The sequence below is a fragment of the Apteryx mantelli genome, chromosome 3 (genome assembly GCF_036417845.1).
Source record: "Apteryx mantelli isolate bAptMan1 chromosome 3, bAptMan1.hap1, whole genome shotgun sequence".
Lineage (NCBI taxonomy): Eukaryota > Metazoa > Chordata > Aves > Apterygiformes > Apterygidae > Apteryx > Apteryx mantelli.
Window position 1 is genome coordinate 46,201,193 of NC_089980.1, and position 20,302 is coordinate 46,221,494.

The following is a 20,302-nucleotide window of genomic DNA, read 5'->3' on the forward strand; positions in this document are numbered from 1 at the left end:
AGGTCAGTTCTCATTAAACAGAGAGAAGAAAATCAATTGGGTGATGCGAAATACATGTACACACATGCACGTGTATTTATAAAAAGTTCTGATGGTCTCCCAAGAAATATATACATTATATATATATATATATGCAAAATACATGTTTTTATATTTATATGTACACACACACACCCTTTCTTATGCTTTTATGACTATTCGCACATTTATCCTTTGAATAAATATATTAATTCCAGCAGCATGCCTGGAGCGTACCCAGGCACTCCCAGGGCCATTTCTCTTTGTGAAGGCATCAGGCAGCGCTGGGCAGTTATTGCTAATGTGACCTTAAGTGTTTATTCCTGTTGTTGTCAACACAACATGCAGAAACCCTTTTGGACTGCCAACTGGCAACTCCGACATCAAGGAAATTGAGTTGTGCACCTTGGCCTAAACAATTAACATAGCTTGCATAAATATCTTTTGATAATGTCCTTGAACTTCCTGGTGAGATGAAAAGAAACACAAAGAAACAGAACAGTGGGTACATTTTTCTTTTTAAATACCATGACATCAGTGACCATTTGTTCTTAGCTGAAATTGCAGCACTGCATCCTATCAACACAATAAATAAATAAACAGATGGTTCTGTGTGCAGTTGAGCTAATGAAACCAGGTTTCCTATCAGCTTATATCATGTAGTTCAATTCCCTCACATCTAATAAAAGGTAAGCGCTGTTTGAAGCTTTTCTTGTCCTTGCACAACATAGGGTGCTCTTCTTCTGGGTGGATTCTCAACTGCATAATGAGGGGTGAGCAGTCTCTATAGTAGGGGCACTAATTCAGGACTTTCTCCACTATGTGGCTAACTAATTCAAAGTAACCTGTCAAAACTTCACTTCTCTGTTGAATTTGACTGAGATTGGCCAAAGATTCAAAAAATATCTGAGAGGATGCAGCGGTACAGATACACGTGCACACACACATGCATGAAGACAGTGCAGTGACAATAGCTTATCTCCTCTGGCAACCAGGCTAAACAGTATGTCTTTACTTGAAGAAGACAGAAAAGATCAGTGTGCAATTGCCCATCTCCTTTTAACTCCAATGTATTAATTTTTAATTAAGAGTTCTATACAATTGTTCAGGGCAAGAGCAGCAGAGAATAAGTGACAAGTCTGATGGTGAATGCTCTTCCCTTCCCTTTGATGTAAGATACAATTTTGTCTATTTTTATAGCAAATGATTCAGGAGAATTCAATACAACTTGACAGAACAGCAGGATTTCTGGCAGACTGGCTACAGTTTTGGTCAAAGGTATTTAAGGTTTCACAATATTTGGTAATTTATTAACGAGGTTCAACTATATGCTTACAAGACAACTGTTGAAATAGTAAGTATAAAGTGTTGCTAACATATTATGGACTGGACTTTTTAAAGTTTCTGTATTCCTTACAGGCAGTAGACTTATCTCTAGTTTGTAAGACTATTTCAGAACAAATTGCAAACCACAAAAGCAAATTTACAGAAAAATTACAGCTAAAGAATTTTATATAGATTTTAAAATCTGAATGCCTTTCATGCACAAATTAGAACACTGGTAAAGGGACACTTCATCTTGGCTAGAAAAAACATGCATGGGTTACTTGTAATTGCTCTTTCACCTTTTAAACACAACCGGTCAATAATAAACTTGTTAAATATGACACAAAAATACTGTCTAAGCTCAAAATATTCTAAAAGACAAGTTAAGCTACATGGTCTGTTTAAAACAACCAGTGCTGTGTGCAGGTTGGTGGTCCATGCCCACGTGTCTGGTGTGGGGTCTGGTGTGTGGAGCTCAACCAGGGGTGCTTGCCCTGGGCAGAGGTGGAGGGAGGGGAGAGATGCCAGCAGGGTCTTACTGCCCTGCAGCCGCTGACCTTCATGAAACTTGTTGCAACTTCAGTATCTTGGCATCTTTCTTCTTCTGTGAAAACTGATTGAAGTTAATCTACAGGTTTGGAAGTTATTGGGTGGAGAATGTGTCATGGTATTGCCTGACAGAAGGACAGCACACAGACCACCTGGGAGCATAAGCTTCGTCTTCTTAGGAAGTAAGGCTAAAAACACAGTTACAAGTAATGGGCATCTAACCACTTTATAGAGAAGGTGGTCTGGACTTACATATTTATTAGGACACTAGGGACAAAGTTTGTTCTGAACTGGGAAGAAATCCACATGCTGGATAACAGCACTCTTAAAAAAAAGTTTGTTTCCATTTTGTTAGAACGGCTGTCAGATTTAGGCCAATTTAGTTATGCCAAATCTAGGTAAATTAGTGTTTCTGTCCCAACTTGGCAAGCTGTTCTGGCAGGTTTCTACATGCATGTAATGACTTCCTCACTTCTGCATAGCTCTTTCTTGGTAAAATGGCCACAGATGCAAAGCAAATGACACGTTAGGGACCAAATAGGTGACCTGATTTTCATGGTTGCTGAGCATCCCAGAGAAACTAATGGCAGATGTAGACATTGGATTTCATGGCCATTATTTTAGAAAACAGGCTGTTTGACTAAGGCCTGCGGCCTTAGATGCTGACTTTGGAAAATCTTTTATCATTGAAAAAAATCCACTTTGCTTTTGCACCCGTAATCTTTCAGGTCTGTGTTGTTTTTGTCCTCTGAGTCTCATTTAAAAAACCTTTCCTGTTTTAATTGGCTTATAGAAAGATATTGGGCAAATAATATTTAAGAGTGAAAATACAAATAAAGGTTTTCAAACACTTTTTTTATTACCATTCCTGAGCAACATTTGAAATACAATCTCCAAGAAGGTACATGTTACCCTCTTCCACCTTAAAACCACTGGTGGATTATGTAACTTAAAACGATTACCTTTACCGTAATGAAACTTGTTCTTTGGAAATAGTTTTATTTTAGCAACATTTCCATAAAATTGAAGAGATTCGCCCTCAGTTTAAAATTTTCAGATTATGAACATAGGAGCACACTGTACTTTTTTTTGTAACTAGGAAAACTATAGAATACTGAAAGAATACCCATTTTTCCACCTTAATCACTTCCCACATTTTCCCCAGGTTGCAGGGCGGCCTCGCGCAAGGCCAGCGTCCTCCTCAGGTTCCCAATGCAGAGTTATTTAGCAGGGCGGAGGCGGCGGAGCCCCGGCCCGGCCCGGCCCGGCCCCCTCGATCCGGGTATCGCCGCCCCGCGGCCGCGCCGCCAGAGCCGCGGGGGGCCGCGCCGCGCCTCGCCGCGCCGCGCAGGGCAGGGCCCGGCCCGCCGGTACGTAGCGGGGCCGGGGCCGGGGCGGCTGCGGGGGCGGCCGGGGCGGCCGGGGCGCGGCGGCGGCGGCTGCGGGGGCGGCGGGGAGGCGGGGGCCCGGCCGCGGCCTGGCGGCTGCGTCCTCTTGCTGTGCGGCGGGGGAGCCGACCGGAACCTCAGTTTCTCCCCGTTAAAAAAAAAACAAAAAAAACAAAAACAAACAAAAAAACCCCCTAAGTTGCCGCAAAGGTAAAAAATGAAGGCTGCGCCCCTGCGCAGGTGCCGGTGCAGGAGTATCCCCCCCCCACCAAAAAAAAAAAAAGAAAAAAAGAAATACTAACCCGTCCTGGTTTTGGTGCAGCGCGGTCGCTGTCGCTGCACATGATCTTGCGTTGTAGAGTCGGCTGCGGCGGTGCTGCAACTTCCACAGCCCGCACCGGTTACTGCTGACTGACGCGTTTATGGCTTAAAAGCAAAGTATTTCGGTGAGAGCAAGAAAGCACTTTTCACCCCCCCCCCCCCGCGTTCTTGTTGTCTCACAGTTTCAGGAGAGCACGGAAATGTCTCACTTCGAAAATAAAGGACTAATACTGGGCATAATGGCAGGCACCGCTGGAATAAGCCTGTTCCTCATCTGGTACCATAAGATCCGGAAACCCGGCGCAGCCGTGAGTGCACCTGCCCTGCTCGCCGTGGGCAAACGGTTTGATGCCCTAGGCTTGCAAAATGAAGCTCGGGGCGAGCAGGGCGCGGTGCTGGCTTTGCACGGAAGGCAGCTTCAGATCCTGGACAAACTGAACGGCTTGCTGGTCAGCGTGGACGAGCTGAAGAGGGAGGTGAAATTCCTGAAAGAAGCTCTTCCCAAGCTGGAGGCGCTTGTCCGAGCGGAGCTGCAGGGGAAGGGGGCTGCTCAGAGAGTCAGCCCGTCGCACAGAGCGACCAGGCGGAGACGAGCCGAGGCGGCTCCCGGCGCCGCCGAAGCCACCAGCTCGGAGGAGGCGGAAAGTGAAGGAGGGTGAGCGAGGAATATGTCGTGGATAGTGCAGAATACACGCAGGGCACATTGTGTTGTTACATATGTGAAACTGTGTATTGCAAACAGTAGCCTACTCTCTTTTGTTTTATGTGTATTTTATGTTTCTCTGTATTCAGGAAAAAATCTTTAAAAATTCAGATTAGTCATTTTTAAGTCAGAGGAAACTCTGGGTGACCGTCTCTAACTCCTCCCTGTGTTAACTTGTGCATTCAACACCAAGCATAATACAGCTTTTTAAGGGCGCTTTTGGTAACAGCCTGATGCAGTGTTGCTCCACAGCTATGTAATGAGAAGGCAAAGTTCAGAATAATGCTGTGATTTTAAAAGAGCTAGTAAAAAAGTAGTTGTGTTTCCCTGCCAGTGCTGTGTTCAAACTGTAGGAGTGTTTTGTGCTTTTCATGATAATTATCTTCCATTGGCTTTAAAGGTGAGTTATTACATTGTTCTACCAAAGGGTGTTGCGTTGCTGTGAAAGCTATGTCTGAATGCAACACGTGTACAAACAGCTGTATGTTTATGTATTTTTGTTACTGCATCCAGTTCTCCCTGTCTTAAAAATCATGAGGGATTTTGGACACTGATTCGGTAAGTTAGTAAGTTCCTAGTTTTGATCACTTCTGGAGTCCCACTGTGGTTCATGGATTCTTTTATAGGCTTCAGCTGAGGGAGGTACTGTATTTTTGTGTTTTTATGTTACCCGATACACCCTACAGCAGTAATGTAAAAATGGTGATGACATTACTCTCTTCTGATTGCAATGTGCTTGTCTCTAGTTCAAGACCGGTATCATGCACCTAGCATTTATTTATGCAGATAAGCCACAATGAAGCGTGTTAACTTTATTTTGATATAATCAAATTAGATGCTTATATGCAATTTAACATGTTTGGAGCAACTGAATTTTTGTGCCACCTCCTCAGTATGTTATGCATACTAGCGTAGGCATCATTATGTCTATAAGTTGCCTGATTCATGTATTTTTTTAAGATACTTTAATATTCTGAAGACAGTAACATGCTGTCTGTTGTAATTAATAAAACTCTTTTTTTGAAGAGTTCCTTAAAATGTCTTTTTGGTTCCTGTGGGGAGAATTTTTTGTTGTGTTACTTCCCAGCCCACGTGCTTCATGAGCCTTGTATTTTGACTCTGTATTTTGAGACCTGCCAATTCTATTATGAATCAGTACTTACTCTTTTTTTTAAAATGCTTCAATATTAGCAGGGATCTTCAAAGACATATTCCCCTTCATATGGTGTAGAAACTTTGCAGTTCTATTAGTTTCTCAGTTTGACTTGTCTTTTATTTGGTTTGCAAAGGCCTTTATATTGCATATAAAATATCTGGAGATGTAGATAAGACTAAGGAACCAGTTTATGAGTTATCAGATTCATAGGCTCAATGCAGAGGTTATACCATACCTAGCATTTAAGAAGATTACATTCTGTAGTCTGGAGAGATGCGTAGCAGTATGGCAATTTACAAAGGAAACTTGTCTGTTCAGGTTCTTCTGTGTGACAAACAAGCTGCAAGATGACCCAACAGAAAAATGACTCTGTGTGCAAGAGCTTTGAATGTGTCCTTAAGAAAGACCTTCTCTAATGAGTGTTTGCCTACAGCCAGAAGAAAGGAAGGAAGATAATTCAAGGTTATAGATAGTGTTAGTCATTTGGGTATGTGCTTTACCAAGGCTATTTTTTTATCTCTTCTGAAAAGGTTTCTTTTTTTTTTTTTTAACTAACACAAATTACTTGTGCATATATTTGAAGGTAATTTCTAAGCAGTACTCATTGATTGTTTTGCATATCTCCTCTGAATTTAAGATAGTTTTGTTTCATTTGATTAATTAGTTTTCTTTCTGTTCTTTCTCTTGCAGATAGAAGTAGGTTGTCATTCTTAATTCACGTACAGTTCTGATGTATACAGGTTTTTCTGAGGTCATGTGTAGCTTTACTGACAGAGCACGTTCTGTGAGAATTTGCAGTGAGAGACAATAGCACCATACACTACTTTTCAGTTAACGTGCATCACCACTTCATGTGCTATAGGTGTCAGACCATGTGCATTGCTTTATGCTGTTCTGTAGTGAATTTCAGGCATGATACTGAATTCAGTTACTAGTTTGTGTGCTTGGTAAATAATCTTCTTCCTCTTTTTATTTTTCAGTTGCTTTATTTATCTAAAGTACATACAATATGTTTCACCGTCAAGCAATATTTTCATTGTCTAGAAGACAGGATTTTGCTTGTTAAGCACTTCTGATTTTAACTGATACATGGGTAGATGCTAGGAATCGACAAATGAAGTAATCTTAAGTGTTTTATGGACTTGTGTTGAATGACTACATTGGTTTCAGATTTGCAGACTTCTCCTAATACTACCTATTTTTTCCATAAAATATTTGACGCTGGCAGGCTCACCTGTGGTCTTCATGGCTTTGATCTGTTCTGGTTTTATTCTCAGTATTGCAGTTGATCTTCAACACTTTGGAGAGAGAAGCTTTGTATTTTGCATTTCAAAAATGATCATATATTTCTGGAAGTGAAAAAATATCACATGTTTTAGAATAAATGAGATACATTTTTACATAATGACAGCTAGCCTGAATGGAAGGTATGCTGAATGGATCGTACATTAAATGGATGCTGAAGAGCCCATTGTTTATAATCTGTGTGCTCCTATAGACTGTTCTTAATAGGTTGTTTCAGTTTATATCATTCATTAACAGAGATCTCAGTCTTTAGTTTATGAGGATTCGTAACATTCATTCACTTACAAATACAATAAATGGTGTCTAGATGATCAGCTGGGATGGAGTGTTTCACCTAGTTCTGACCTCTTTGTCATTTTGAAGCTGATTCCTCCCTAGTACAGCAGTGATGAACCAGTGACATCAGTGCCATGTTTGGCACCAGTCTTTGGCTAGCTGTCACCCAAGCTTTTCAAATTACGTTTGGCATCAGTCACCGGAAAGATTGACCACAGTAAAGCTTTTTTCTTCAAATTTTTCCCCAGGGAGAAATATTTCTCTTGGCTGCTTGTGAGTGTTATTTCACTTTTTGTCAATTCATTCAGTTTTGCTGCCCATACATTTTCAGTGCGATCCTCAGCTGACCTGAGAATCTGGTCTGGGAGATTTCTGCTCTGAGGCCATTATCATTAAAAATGGATCTGCCTTCTGCTGGGTCATACAGTGCAAATTTGATCCAGATCAGGTGTTGACACATAATCACCTTCCTATTGAATTAGCTGGAGTGGATTAGACAGTGTTTGTGCCAGCTTATGCTTTTTATGTTGGCTGGGAGACAAAAGATAGTATCTGATCTATCTAAAAGTTGGAGTGTTGTGAACAGATAAGATGCCTGGTTAGGCCCGGTGCCTGCCAATAAAAAGTTACTCCAAAACAGTTTTTGAACCAGCAAAGTGAGTTTATACCACAGCAGTGTTGCATACCAGGTAGCTCAGGTTTTTTAATGCAATATTAGGTGCCTGGATTACTGAGCCGCTTAACCACAGCGTGGTGAGTCCCCAGCCTGGTTTCCGTTTGGTCTTTGAACTTTGAACAGCCCTTTGTGATCCAGTGAAGTCCAGTTGGTTGATTGTTGCTCCTTACAGTCTTATTGCTGTTTTTCTCTTTTAAATGAAATGTTTTGGTAATAAAGGTGGAAACAAGTTGGCACTGACTATACACATTTTTAAAGTGCTTGCATTTTGTCAGATACTGCTCAGTGTTTTTATCACATGTAAGTATTCACTTTCCTTTTCAGCATTTGATAAAACCTTTTTCAGGAAAATACCAGGTAAAATAGCAGCTATCAGTGTTGTTATAGGAAACATTTGTAAAGCAAACTGTAATGACTCTTCCACCTTCATTGTTAATTTGCCTTTTGGATTACTCTCATCATCCCTTAGATTTTTAGGTTGTGTTAAAAATCTCCACTTATGCTTCTTGTGTTTAGTACTGATAAATCTGTTTTGTAGTGTAGTTCTTCATAATGTACAGCTTGCTCCTCTACTTCTAGAATGAGCAGATATAAACGCCAGCTAACTAGTTTGTTGAAATCGGTTATCTAGCTCTTCTTATTGTAGTTTTATATCAACAATATCTTTTAGGCTCTTATTTTGTCCTTAAGTAGCTGGAAGGGTATCCTATCTTAAAGTAAAACTGGCCTCAGTTCAAATCGATGAAGTACACCTTACCCAAGCTTTTAGGAAAAATCCAGCTATTTATTTTTTAAAAGTCCATATTGCCTTCTTAACATGTTATGTTTTCATGCTTAAAATAAATATTTTAGTCTGACTAAGCTAAGGATTGAACAGAGAGCTAGTAAGAAAATTCATGTAATCAGAAACAAAACAGGAAACATTCTTTATGCCTAGTTTGGCAAAATGTTTCAAGTGATGTATAATGTTTTATACTTGATTAAATTACCTTATTGTCATTTAACCTCAGTAGCTCCCAACCAATGTAGGAGTTTGCCGGGGGGCCTGACGAGTGAGGCAGCAACTCGTCACAAGTTAGTCCTGGAGCCCCATAAAGGCTGTCAGCTTTGTGTTGTTTCTTTGGGAAAGGCCTGGAGCCAGGGAAGGAGGGAAGAGGAGGAGAGGACCCTCTGAAGGCACTTCAGGAATATTGTCAATTTTCTGAGGGAAGAAAACAGAAATTTTGAGGAATGCTGATGCATCTCTGGGAGACAACTAGCATGTCTAAGCTTAAGTGTGGAGAATTATTTGCATTCCCTTGGACAAATTGGTATCAGGACAATTGATTTCTGTCCTTCTCATGAGAAACACTGTTCATGGGCCAAACTAGGAGAAGATTTTAAAATTTTGTGTTACTTTCATTTGAGAATGGCATTCTTCTTTTTTGGTTGCGTAGATGCCCCAGCCCCTTATGCGGTTCTGTGTCTTTTGACTTAGGTCAGCAAGCACAGGGTTGTATGGTTTTTTGCAGTTCCCAGAAATGGTATTGCCTTACATGGGGAGGAGAAGAGTTATTTACTGTGTTGGTGTTTTTCATTTTTCCATGGATTAAGAGGTACTAGTTTGCCTTCTTTAAAGCATGCAAATGAACAAGTAAAATGAAATATATGTCATTCTTATCAAGGTTTAAGATGGTCTGCTCCACATTTAAATTCTTTGAGGACTCATAAGACAGAGAAATACAGAAGGTGGGAGAGAATTTCCCAGGACAGTGAGGGGTAGAAATAAAGGACCTGTCCTGCCTCCTCCTCTTCATCAGCACAGATGTGATCTGGCAATCATGTTTCTCTGGGAGTAGCGGGACAAGAAGAGGATTAATGCAGTATGGTCTCATCTTAGGAGATCATTCTTCCATGATGTTTTATATTTTGCTCCTTATAGGTTCCACATCAGCTGTTAGTCCGTGACCTTACTTGCACGCTTCTTTTCATTTGAGTTTCTGGAAGAATATTTTTATATGACTTAACCTGCATGAATTTGATATTTGGTTATGCCAGTTTGTTGAAAATTTCTGCTGAGCTTGTTTGGAGGGACAGGGGTGGCTCTCAGCCCAACCTTGGCCTTTCCATTTTTGCTGACAGAGTAACATCTTGTGATAATCACTTTTGTCTGTTTTCCCACGTTGGAATCAAAATGATTTTAGAAATTTGAGACATTTGTGCAGCAAAGCTAGAGATGTTAATAGCAACACTGAATTCCAAACACTGATTCCTTTCTTTCATACCTAGATGCTTAGGTGGCTTATCATGCATTGCCCAAATGTCTGGAACTAAAGAGTGTTACAGTATTGTTCAGGAATTTGTAATTCCTTTTGCTGTTTAGTCATTGCTACTTTATATTATCTAGCACCCACAATTTAAAGTAGGTAACTGCACAAAATTTTCTTTTAATTGGAAGAGCAACCCAAATCAAGTCAGGAAAGGTGCTTTTCAAACATACCTCAAAACCGGGTGGTTTTCAAACATCCGACCTACCCTCCAAATCTCGTGCACTTCTGGTCAAGTTGGTGTTCCTTGCTTGTGCTCTCTATATATGATGTAGCTCTGCAGCCACTTCAGAGTAACTGTGGAAGAACAATATGCTGTGTTTTTAAAGATGCATCAGGAAACCAAAGTAAACATTCACTGTGCACAAACACTGACTCTGCAGCATACAGCATAGGATTTGTCTTTGACTTCAGCAGTATCAAGATTTGGTGTTATAATTCTATGGATATCTATGACATTTCCCTTCTTTTCTCTGCTGTGCTTTTTTTTTTCCATTTGAACATGGTTTTCCCCTATTCAAAAGTTTTTGAATCCTCTTTCCCATATTACTGGGTTAATCTTGCAGAGAAATTGTCATGCCACATCTGGCAGTTCTGTAATTTAAACGAATATTTACAACTGCATATTACAGGCTACAACAAGTGTATCTGGTGGTGTTTTAATTCTGGTCACTTCCTATAGCAATTTATTGAAAACAGAGTATTTAAAAGCCATAATTATTTTTATAATTATTAAGTTCCATTTATATTTCTAACATTCTGTACTGGTTATATTTCCAGAAAAAAAGTAGTACTACTGTCCTGAACTAGTTAGAGTTGCTTAATGCATATAGTATGTTTCGTACTTTCTTTTCTGCTCATAGTGACCATTTAAATTCTCTGAACTTAGCAGATAATACTTTTAAATTACTATTTTTCATAAGAACAACATTTTCAAAAATGGAAATGCAAAAGATCAGGCTTTTCTGTCCGTATTTAGTGCATGAGCAAATGGCTACTTTTACAAATAATGTTGTTCAGTTGCTCCTGTTTGAAATTTGAGGACCCTATTGTATGCTTAGCACTTTGGACAGTAAGGCCACTTGCTTATCTCTGCATGGAATTTATGGCTTTTGTAAATATTTGTTTGTCCTTGACTGTCTTGTGCTGACTACTTGTGCACTAAGAATAATGAATTGATACAAGCTGTTTCCCATTATCAGATATTCTGATCTCCAGAATGTACAAAAGAAATAAGTAAACAAATTGACAATAATGATGTTACTGCTTGTATCTAAAATTGTGTCTGTGACCTTTAAAGTGTTTAACAAAACATTGTGTGATTCTTAAAGCACTCCTGTTTTGGTTGGTAAGCTCTTCCATTTCAAAAAATTGGAAGATTGAGGCACAGTGTTGAAGAGGCCTCTTCAGGGTTACAAAACATGTGTTAATATGCATTATGATTTGCAGTGTTCTGCATTTGAACCACAAGGACACACATGTTTCTAATATGTATTTAACTTTTTGAGTGCCCTGTTAGGGGGGACATAGTGTAATTACTTGCGTATTATGTTTGGAATTATGATCATGCGGTCCCTTTGAAGATAGAGGTGCTAAAGTAATAAAAAGCTTGATACCATGAACAAAAACTCCCTTAAGGTTTCACAACTGGCAGAAATCGTGCTCTGAAATTTTTGCATTTGAATTTCACAATGCTTTGCCAGTATCTTCAGAAAATATAGTTATTGTTTTCTGTTATTTTAGTTATATTACAGCTCATACTGATACTGAAGGAGAGTCTGAGGAAGAAAAGGGATGGATGAAATCGCCTGATGTTGTTGTGAGATTGGAAGAAGAAAAAGAGTTATTTAATCTTTTACAGCAGGCGGACAGTTTGCACAAGGGTTCAGAGGATGATAAAAAGGAGAGTTTCAGACTGCTGCTTGAGAAAGAGGACAAGGTATTAAAGGGTAAACTTAGTATTATGTTGCTATTAACTTATGCTTAGCGCTGTATTTGGGAACTTCCTTAATGTAAGCATTAAAATGCAGACAGGAATAGAAGATGGAATTCCATGCCTATTTTTAAAATACAGTGAAAAAAAATATTACCAATATTCCTCTTGGGCATGCATAGAAGTTTTATTATTTTATAGCCAATCCAGGTTCAATAACTTTAAGACTCTGTTTGGTGTATGTGTTCTTGCATGCAGTGGGGGATGACACTGTGGGCTTTTTCCTAGATAAATGATATGTATTTTTACTGGTTTTAAAATGGCCTGTATGAGAAAGTCCTGTGGAATTAAGTAGTAACCAGACCAAATGTTCTGAAGAAATCAAACAGTGAGTCTGTAGACTGCTTATAATTTTCTGGTATACTTTGTATGACTTTTAACTTTTGTGTGCACATGTGTAACTTTTAATGAAATTTGCAAGTGGTTTGATGTGCAGTGCTTAATTCAGTGTATCGGTTTCTTCTGATTTGATAGATATTATTATTTCCGGTTATATTGCCATTTATATATTGAAATATCCAGATGGGTAGATGTGATAAGAATTGTGAGAGAATACAGTGCTTATTTCACACCTAAAGAAAATATATAACTTTCAGAAACCTATTGTGCTTTACTGGATTGCCTTTCTATTTTTAATAAAAAGAGACCTGTAAAAATGATTTATAAAATAAAACCTATTTAGACATTCCAGAGTATTACCAAAAGTTATCTTCTTCTTTGTTAGTGGAAAAATTGGTCATATGGTTCTCACACATAGGAAAGCTAGTATAGAAGGATGCAAAATACCAAAGATTCATGTAGTATTCCTCAAACCTATTCTAAGTATTATGAAAGGAAACTGTATAAGTCTAATTTTGATGAGTTTAATTACCCAGTTTGATGAGTTTAATTACCCATTTGTCCTCTACTTTCAGTATGAAAACTGTGCAGGCTTTCTTTGGAGAGTTGCTCGTGCTTATGGAGATCTGTTTGAGATGACTACAGATGCTGAGGAAAAGAAAAAATATGTTACTGATGGTAAGTCAAGGAAAAATGTTTATGTAAAATGTCGTCTGAATGTAGGGAAACATGCTTGGAGCACTCATGCTTAAGTTTTTCAACCCAAGCAATTTTCAGTCCAATAAATGGGAGCTTGTATACCATAATAAAAATGTTTTGCACAACAAACTGCCACATTATATAGCTTCAGTCTGTTCTTTTCACACTGGAGAGATCCAGAAATGATGTAGAAGTGTTGTCAGTCACAGTTGAAGGCAGTTGGCTCCGGATGGTGTCCTAAAATCCTTTATTTTAATGAGGATCAGATGGAAACAAAATGTAAAAAAGACAGATGTTGTCAGCACAGCTTCTTAATTACACCTTTGGGAGAGAGGAATAAATGCAAGGGCAAAGCCAAGATTTGTTTTAATTCAAAGGAGCAGTCCTGCAGATCAGCAGCCTCTTTTGTGGTGGTCATGGGGCTAATACTTTGGGAATCAGGAAACACTGTCTACCAGAAACAATAGTCGTGTATGACAACTGAGGATGCAGCTTCCAGGCATCTCTCACCAGGTGTCCTGTTTGACGACTTAACCTCAAGCAGATTCTGATTTCTATGTTGCTTTTAAGGGCATTGCCCTTTCTTTCACTGTTTAGAGGCATACTGGGGAGAGGAGTGGTTTACATTTCCCTTTTGTTTTGGGCCTTCTTTTGATTACAATAAAACCTAGTTCTTTTCTACCTATGTCACCCTTCTGCTGTCTGTTCAACACATTCTCTTAAAATAATCCTTTTTGCCTCTCTCTGAGAATATGCCTCTCTCCTCTTTTTCTCCATTGCCTCTCCATTTTTTTACTGCACCAGATTAAAGGTTTTATAACTGTATTCCAAGTTCAGGTTATTCTGTCTTTTGTAACTCTTCTCCCTTGTTTGCTGCTTCATGTTCTGTTGTCAGTGACATCCCTGAAAGAGTAGTTTTGACTACCCTTTGTTATCCTCAAAGGCAATGTGACCCTTTGTGCTGTCATTAAATATGCCATAGCCAACCTCAGCTTGTCCAAGGTCCCCATTCCTATCCTGTTGTCATCTAAATGCTTATGAAGACTTACACTGTCTTAACTATTTAATTAATACTGTCTTTGTTTTGGTAGCAACTTGACTTTTTTGCATGGAAATCACCCAGTCCAGTGAGGGTTATAACAAAAAATAAAACACAATGGTAAACTCTGTTATTGGAGCCTTTGCTTTTACCAGTGATTAAAGGTAGCTTGAACTGATGGAAGATAATGGCATAGCAAAAGACACGGAGAGGTAAGGAATGGTGGAATGAAATTGGGTCTTAGGTGTTGAGTAATCAGCTATGTTTGGCTCATTCTCCTGAAGTGGTGGGTGGTGGCAGCCTTTTTCATCTGTTTTTTGGAAGTGATGCAGAGAGACTGAGACTGTGGGGGAGCTGGCAGTAGATTGTGTTTTTTCATTCCACTCGGTTGGAGGACTGTGTATGCTGCCCTTTGTTTTTAGGAAGTTAACTTGTAATACAGAAATGTCAGTGTGGTTTAACTGGTTGCAGCTGAGACTTTGCAAACAGCAAGCGTCTCATTTGAACTTCTTACTGGGAGCATGGATTTGATCAAATGATCTGCTGTCATCTTTACTCACTTAAAAGTGGAACTTAATGGAGATCATTGTGCTGGAAAGGAACTTCACCTGGTTCATTTCCGTACCCAAGGTGGAAAACAGCTCTGCTGGTTGTTCTGACAGGTGCTTCTCTAACCAGTTTTTAAGGATCTTCCCTCTTGGAGACACCACAGCCTCTTTCAGCAGTCCAGTCCAATCCCTCCCCGATTCAGTTGAATCTGAACTGAATTATATAAGAGAAAATATTAAAATTATATACATATAAATATGTGTGTGTGTAAATAGTTTAAAGCCATAATGGTACACTGTTCATCTAAACATTTTAAAAAAGAAGGAGCAATTTCTTCTTTGCAGCTAGAATTTATCTGACTGCTTGGTTCTTGGGTGTTGCCTAAAATGTAGAAGAATACAATAAATCCTTTAATATATCATACTCCTTTTACAGGAAAGATTAAAGCTGAAAAGGCCATCCAGCTGGATGCCAGGAACGCAGAGAGTCATCAGTGGTAAGTTTGCAAGAGTGTGCATTTTTGCAAAGTTGTTTGTATTTATCAGATCCAACCAAAAAGACAGCAGTCTCCAGCTCTAAAGACTGCCCACAGCAAGTGACATTTATCATATTGGAGTTGGACATCAATTTCACCAATTATTCATTGATATCTTTTCATAGTTTTATAGAACTCAATCAGTTGCAGATAAAATTACTTCAAAGTAATATTTTATGAAGCATTTACTATTGCAGATGAAACATCACTAACAATATTTCAGTAAGTATAATGAAATATAGGAGTATTTGCTTAAACCAGTATCTGTTACTGTTCGGAGAAGCCATTGTTTTCCATTTACTTTCTCTCACAACTTTCTCTTACTTTCTCAAAATAATGTAGTTTGACCTCCTATTTTGTTACTTCTCTTATCCATATGAAAAATAAATACCCTGCCAAAATTTTGACCATCTAAACTTTAGTAATTAAGAATAGACAATGAGAGCATGATCTCGGTTTCAGTTAACTTCTTGACTTTTTGTTTTGATTATTGCATTTTCCTCCAGGCTTGGCACTTGGATTGATTTTTGTAGACCTTGCCAGAAGTAACTAAGTCTTTGCAAATTTATATCATTTTTATCAAATCAGCATTGTTGGGTGAAAAATAATTCTGCCCAGCTAGCTCATAGTTCCAGGTTACTATTTTATTAATCAATTTTATTGAAACTGTGTTTTCTTTTCTAATATTGTTAGCTTTTTCATTCCATTTTGGTTTCTCTGTTCTTCTTCTTTTTTTTTTTTTTTTTCCCCCCCATCACACATGTAGGGTGGGATTTCATTTTAACCTTATGTGTCTAAACCTGATCCTGTTATCCCAGGCTCTCTTCATAGTCCAGAATGAAGTAGGTACTTCTGGAGTGCAGTTCATATGAGTCCATGTTGCACATCTGCATTAGGGTGAGATGAACTTCTACCTAGGCTCAGCTGGCTACATCTCCATTGCCAATAAAGGGAGCACAGGTCAGCTAACTCAGGTTTAGATACTCGATTAAATGCAGATGTTTACATTTAATTAGGTGGCTCTTGTGTTTGCTCTCTCTCTCTCCTTCTAAACTTCAAAGATAGCTATGTTATTCCATGCTGTGTTTCTTTGAGTGTTGCCATACTTCTGTGATTGTTTTTCTTCCTTGTGCTCATAACAGCTAGTGATCCAAACACCTGCTTTGTAACGATGGGGTACTGGAAGTCATGCATTGTGGAAATAAGTTTAATCTCAGTGGAGCTTTGCCATCACTGATAGGTTCGCATTTGTTCTCTCCCGTGGCTTGGAAGTAGTGACAATGCCTGCCTGGAGGTGAGACTTAGGCCTCAGCTAGCTATAATGTGGCAGTTAAAGATACCAGCCTTTGCTTTGCCCCTTACACAGTTGCTTGTTAATATCCATCAGCTGGAGGTTGCTACAGTGGCAGCAAAGCTAGCAGAAGAGGATCATGTGAGCATCTCTCCTCAGTGCAAAGTGAATTAAAGCCCATTTAACTTTAACACCTGCTGGAAGCAAATTGTAGCCATTTCTGCCAATTGCCTGACCACAGCTGTGGTCGCTTCTTCAGGGTAATGCTGGTCTACCCCTCTCAGCTAGAACTGTGTGTATAAAAAAACATACCATCACATGCACACACAAGTCCTCCCACCTGCTGCCTGGGAGGCTGACAAAATCTTCTAGTATAAACTTGGCTACAGAAACCGGGCTGACAAAAGCTTTCACAGTGTTCAGGGAAATGTAGGTGGTCTGCCAGATTTCAGATGTGAGATCCCATACTGGCAGGCATATCCAGTAAGGGAAGAATTACAAGTGTAAGGAGATGTGTTCCAGAGTTAGCTCAGAAAGCCTGTTTTAGAGATATAAGAAGAAAATCTTGTGTTTTGTATGCTACTCCTTTTTGTTACAGGCAAGGTCTTTCTGTATGCTTAGTTTTCATCCTTTGTGTATCTGGGTTGCAAGCAAATGTGAGGTTTTTATCTATTACTATTGAACCAGTGGTTTTCTAGTGGTACAGATGGACATAACAGATGTGAATAGTCTGGTGTAATAATTTTTTTCCCCAAATATTTTGTCTGCTTATTGTTCTTTTCTGAAGTCTTTCTGATTCAATGTGCAAGTCTTAAATTGTGATGTCCCATACTGGGTATACCTTTCCAACTGAGGCTCTAAATACAGGACAGAATGGACTGCCCTGTTGATATGCTCCAGAAAGACATTTGTACGTTTTTTGTCTAGCGTGCCAACCCTCATTCAGTCTGTGGTCCCTGTAGATCCTTTTCTGCTGTGCTGCTGCTTAACGAAATAGACTTGTTTTGTAATTGTGCATATATATTTTTTTCCCCTTCTTAGGTGAGTATTTTACACTCATGTTTCATTGATTTCATGTTGATTTCAGACCATTTCTCTGGTTTATGAAGGGTATTTAGGGTAGTAAGTGCTTGCATTTCCTCCCATGTACTATTTTATTTTATAAGTTTGTTCTCTGGTTATTATTGAAGTCATTAATGAAAATATGGGAAGATAATGAACCCAGGACAAAACTTGTTGGAACGCCTTTAATGATTCGCAGGTTCACATGAACCAGTGGTACAATCACTGACCCTGGTTCTGCAACCAGCTACAGGTGATTTTGTCTAAACAGTATTATTTAACAAATAGTTAAACAAAAGGAATAAGATCACTAGCGAGTGGTCAGTTAAGGAAGAAAGGCTTACCAGTTTTACCTGAGTTCAGAGTTGAAGGGCAGGACCCAACTCCAGATTGGCACCTAAAGGCACTGTCTGCATTGTAGGTGTATGTACCATTTGATGTGACAGGATGCTTGCATGTCATGGCAGATATAACACAGGACCCCTGGGAGGTCTCTACCCTTCTGAGCCAGCAACCGGAACAGGTGGGAAACCTTAGGGCATCTCCAGTGGCAGTAGATACCTGTGTTTGGGCAGGCTGCTGTGAATTGAACAGGGTCCCTATTGACTATAATAGGAGCGTAGATACACAGTGAGAACTTGGGTTGTCTAGAGATGAGCAGCTCGGCATGAATACATGCTCTGTGCGAGTGCAACACCGTTTCATACCAAAATCCTTTTTTCCTCATCTCATCACCAGTATAAAGTTTTCTCAAACTGCATAAGCTAACTGAAGACCCTACAAAATGGTCTTAACCTGTATAAGATACATCCATCTATTAGTTATGCAGTTTTCTCATTTTTGTATAGTGCTATCACATTCTGTATTAGCTGTTGATGAAAAAGTTGGCTGACTGTTGCCTAAGGAAAGTTTTGGCTGATTTCTTGCTTCTCTGTACCTTCTCATTTCTGAGTTTTTTTGGTATTTTCTATCAGTGTGATTGAGTTTTTAACTGATGTTTGGTATAGCTGCTATCTGTATTGTTAACTCATGCATTATTTCTCATGTTCTGTTAAACTGTTTAATATATTATGGCTTACTAAATGAGTGAGGATTAAATGACAAGCCTATTTTTTTCCTGGCCTGTGGTCCTATCCCCTGTTACTGCTTACAATTAACACTTGTGGGTGGGGAGGGAAGAGAAGGGTGTATGCAAAGAAAAGATTGAATAATTCAGCCATGTTGGTTTCATCATCATATCTCATTACTAGTGGGTCTGTACTTCCATCTGTGGCTTTTTTTTCCTTCCACTATATTTATAGAGCCTTTTCTTACTGCCTTTTATGTCTCTTGCAAGTTGCAATTCAGTTTGTATTAAGCATTTCTGAATCTTATCTTTAAATACTTGTATGCTGTTCTTTAGTAACTATTCACTATCACTAGCTTGGCCATGTGTTCTTATTTTCACCTTTAGGTTCAGTTCCTTTTTGATTTTTAGGTCAATGGAGAACACCTCACTGGAGCTGAATTGGCCTTTAAATCCATGTCCTGTCTTTTCTCCACATTGGGAAGGGTTGTTTGCTGTTGTGCTTTTGAATATCGTCTCTTAATAACTCTTCTATAAAACTTTTATAACCTGGCACTCAGTTTTCCTTGCATCCTGTTCTGTTTATGGTTTAATGTTCTTTATTAGGAATGTATACTATGTCTGTCAAGCAAGGATTAGGGCTATAGGCCTCTTTGAAAGTTTGTTTTAGAAGCTTATCCCTAATGCTTAAAAGCTTCGTTCACAGCAAAATATGTTTTGGTCACACCCTGACTGGCATAACTGTTCCATGAAAGCTTTAGTGTGGATGGAGATATACTGGGGAAAAAGTCCTTTTGCCAGGGCAATTTTTTCCTGTTTTGTGGAACTGCCATAAGCTGTCCTGGGAAATAAAAAGTATGTTTTTTGTCTACTAGGAGAATTTAGTGGAATGGTCTTACCAGCAAATCCTTGCTAATGTACACAACACCTAGAGGTCAGATATTTAGCTTTACTTTTCATGTGTACTTCATTAAAAAAAAAAAGCCATACATGTCCTCAGTAAACCATCTATATTTTATGATCTAGTTTTATGAAAAAATATATCAACACTGGAACTGGCCAGCTTACTGACCAAAACACTGACAAGCGACCAGTGTTCATCCTCAGATTGCATTTGATAAGATGCATGCAGAAAGAACTGGGCAAAAGAGCTTGAAGTAGTCAGTCAGCTTTGGTAACAATCTTTTCCAGCTGCTAGTAATTTTAATATTCAAATCCAGATATTTGAAAACACGTATTCATACTTAATATTGTGGTTGTCAGTTGGATCACAAAACCTTCAGACTGTTTGAATGGACACCTTTTAAAAAATTTACTTAAATGGAAACACTGGAAAGGAAAAAACATGGCTGTAACTTTTTATTGTTTGTCTGACCACTCCGATGAGAGGCAGAGTAAATATTTTAGGTGACCTGTTGCCTTCTTCAGCCTGTGGCAATTATTCAAATTGTGAAGGAACCTGAATGCAGAAGTTGGCATTGGTCAGTCACAGGTCTTCTTGTTTTCCCAAGCCTCAAACGAAATCTTTTTTTTGGGTCAGTGATTCCCAAATGATAGCTGTGAACCCTCACAGCTCATCTTGGACCACAGTATATCCTTGTCATCCTGATTTTAACTGGAAGTGCTGTGAGGCCGATTCAGTGCTGTAGCCACTTCAGATGGCACCACTTTAACTTCACAATTACAAAAAAATGCAGAATGCCAA

General features: G+C 39.1%; 1 protein-coding gene and 1 long non-coding RNA gene across 3 annotated transcripts in view; one reads left to right on the forward strand and one right to left on the reverse strand.

Moving 5' to 3' along the window:
• Positions 1-2,750: 2,750 nt before the first annotated feature.
• Positions 2,751-20,302, forward strand: part of RMDN2 (regulator of microtubule dynamics 2) — a 51,593-nt gene continuing 34,041 nt past the window's right edge. Inside the window, exons 1-5 of one of the 2 annotated variants that reach the window (XM_067293276.1) lie at positions 2,751-3,263; positions 3,785-4,257; positions 11,768-11,963; positions 12,932-13,034; positions 15,079-15,139. In XM_067293276.1, coding sequence (XP_067149377.1) covers positions 3,803-4,257; positions 11,768-11,963; positions 12,932-13,034; positions 15,079-15,139 — 815 coding nt within the window. In that variant the 5' untranslated portion in view covers positions 2,751-3,263; positions 3,785-3,802. Of the gene's footprint in view, positions 3,264-3,784; positions 4,258-11,767; positions 11,964-12,931; positions 13,035-15,078; positions 15,140-20,302 lie in introns of those variants that run through there. The other variant, XR_010883705.1, reaches the window with a different exon arrangement.
• LOC106485485 (uncharacterized) lies at positions 3,341-3,898 on the reverse strand. The gene is made up of 3 exons (XR_001292728.2): positions 3,812-3,898; positions 3,584-3,707; positions 3,341-3,425 (listed from the first exon to the last, which is right to left on the reverse strand). It is a non-coding gene; the product is annotated as an uncharacterized lncRNA (long non-coding RNA).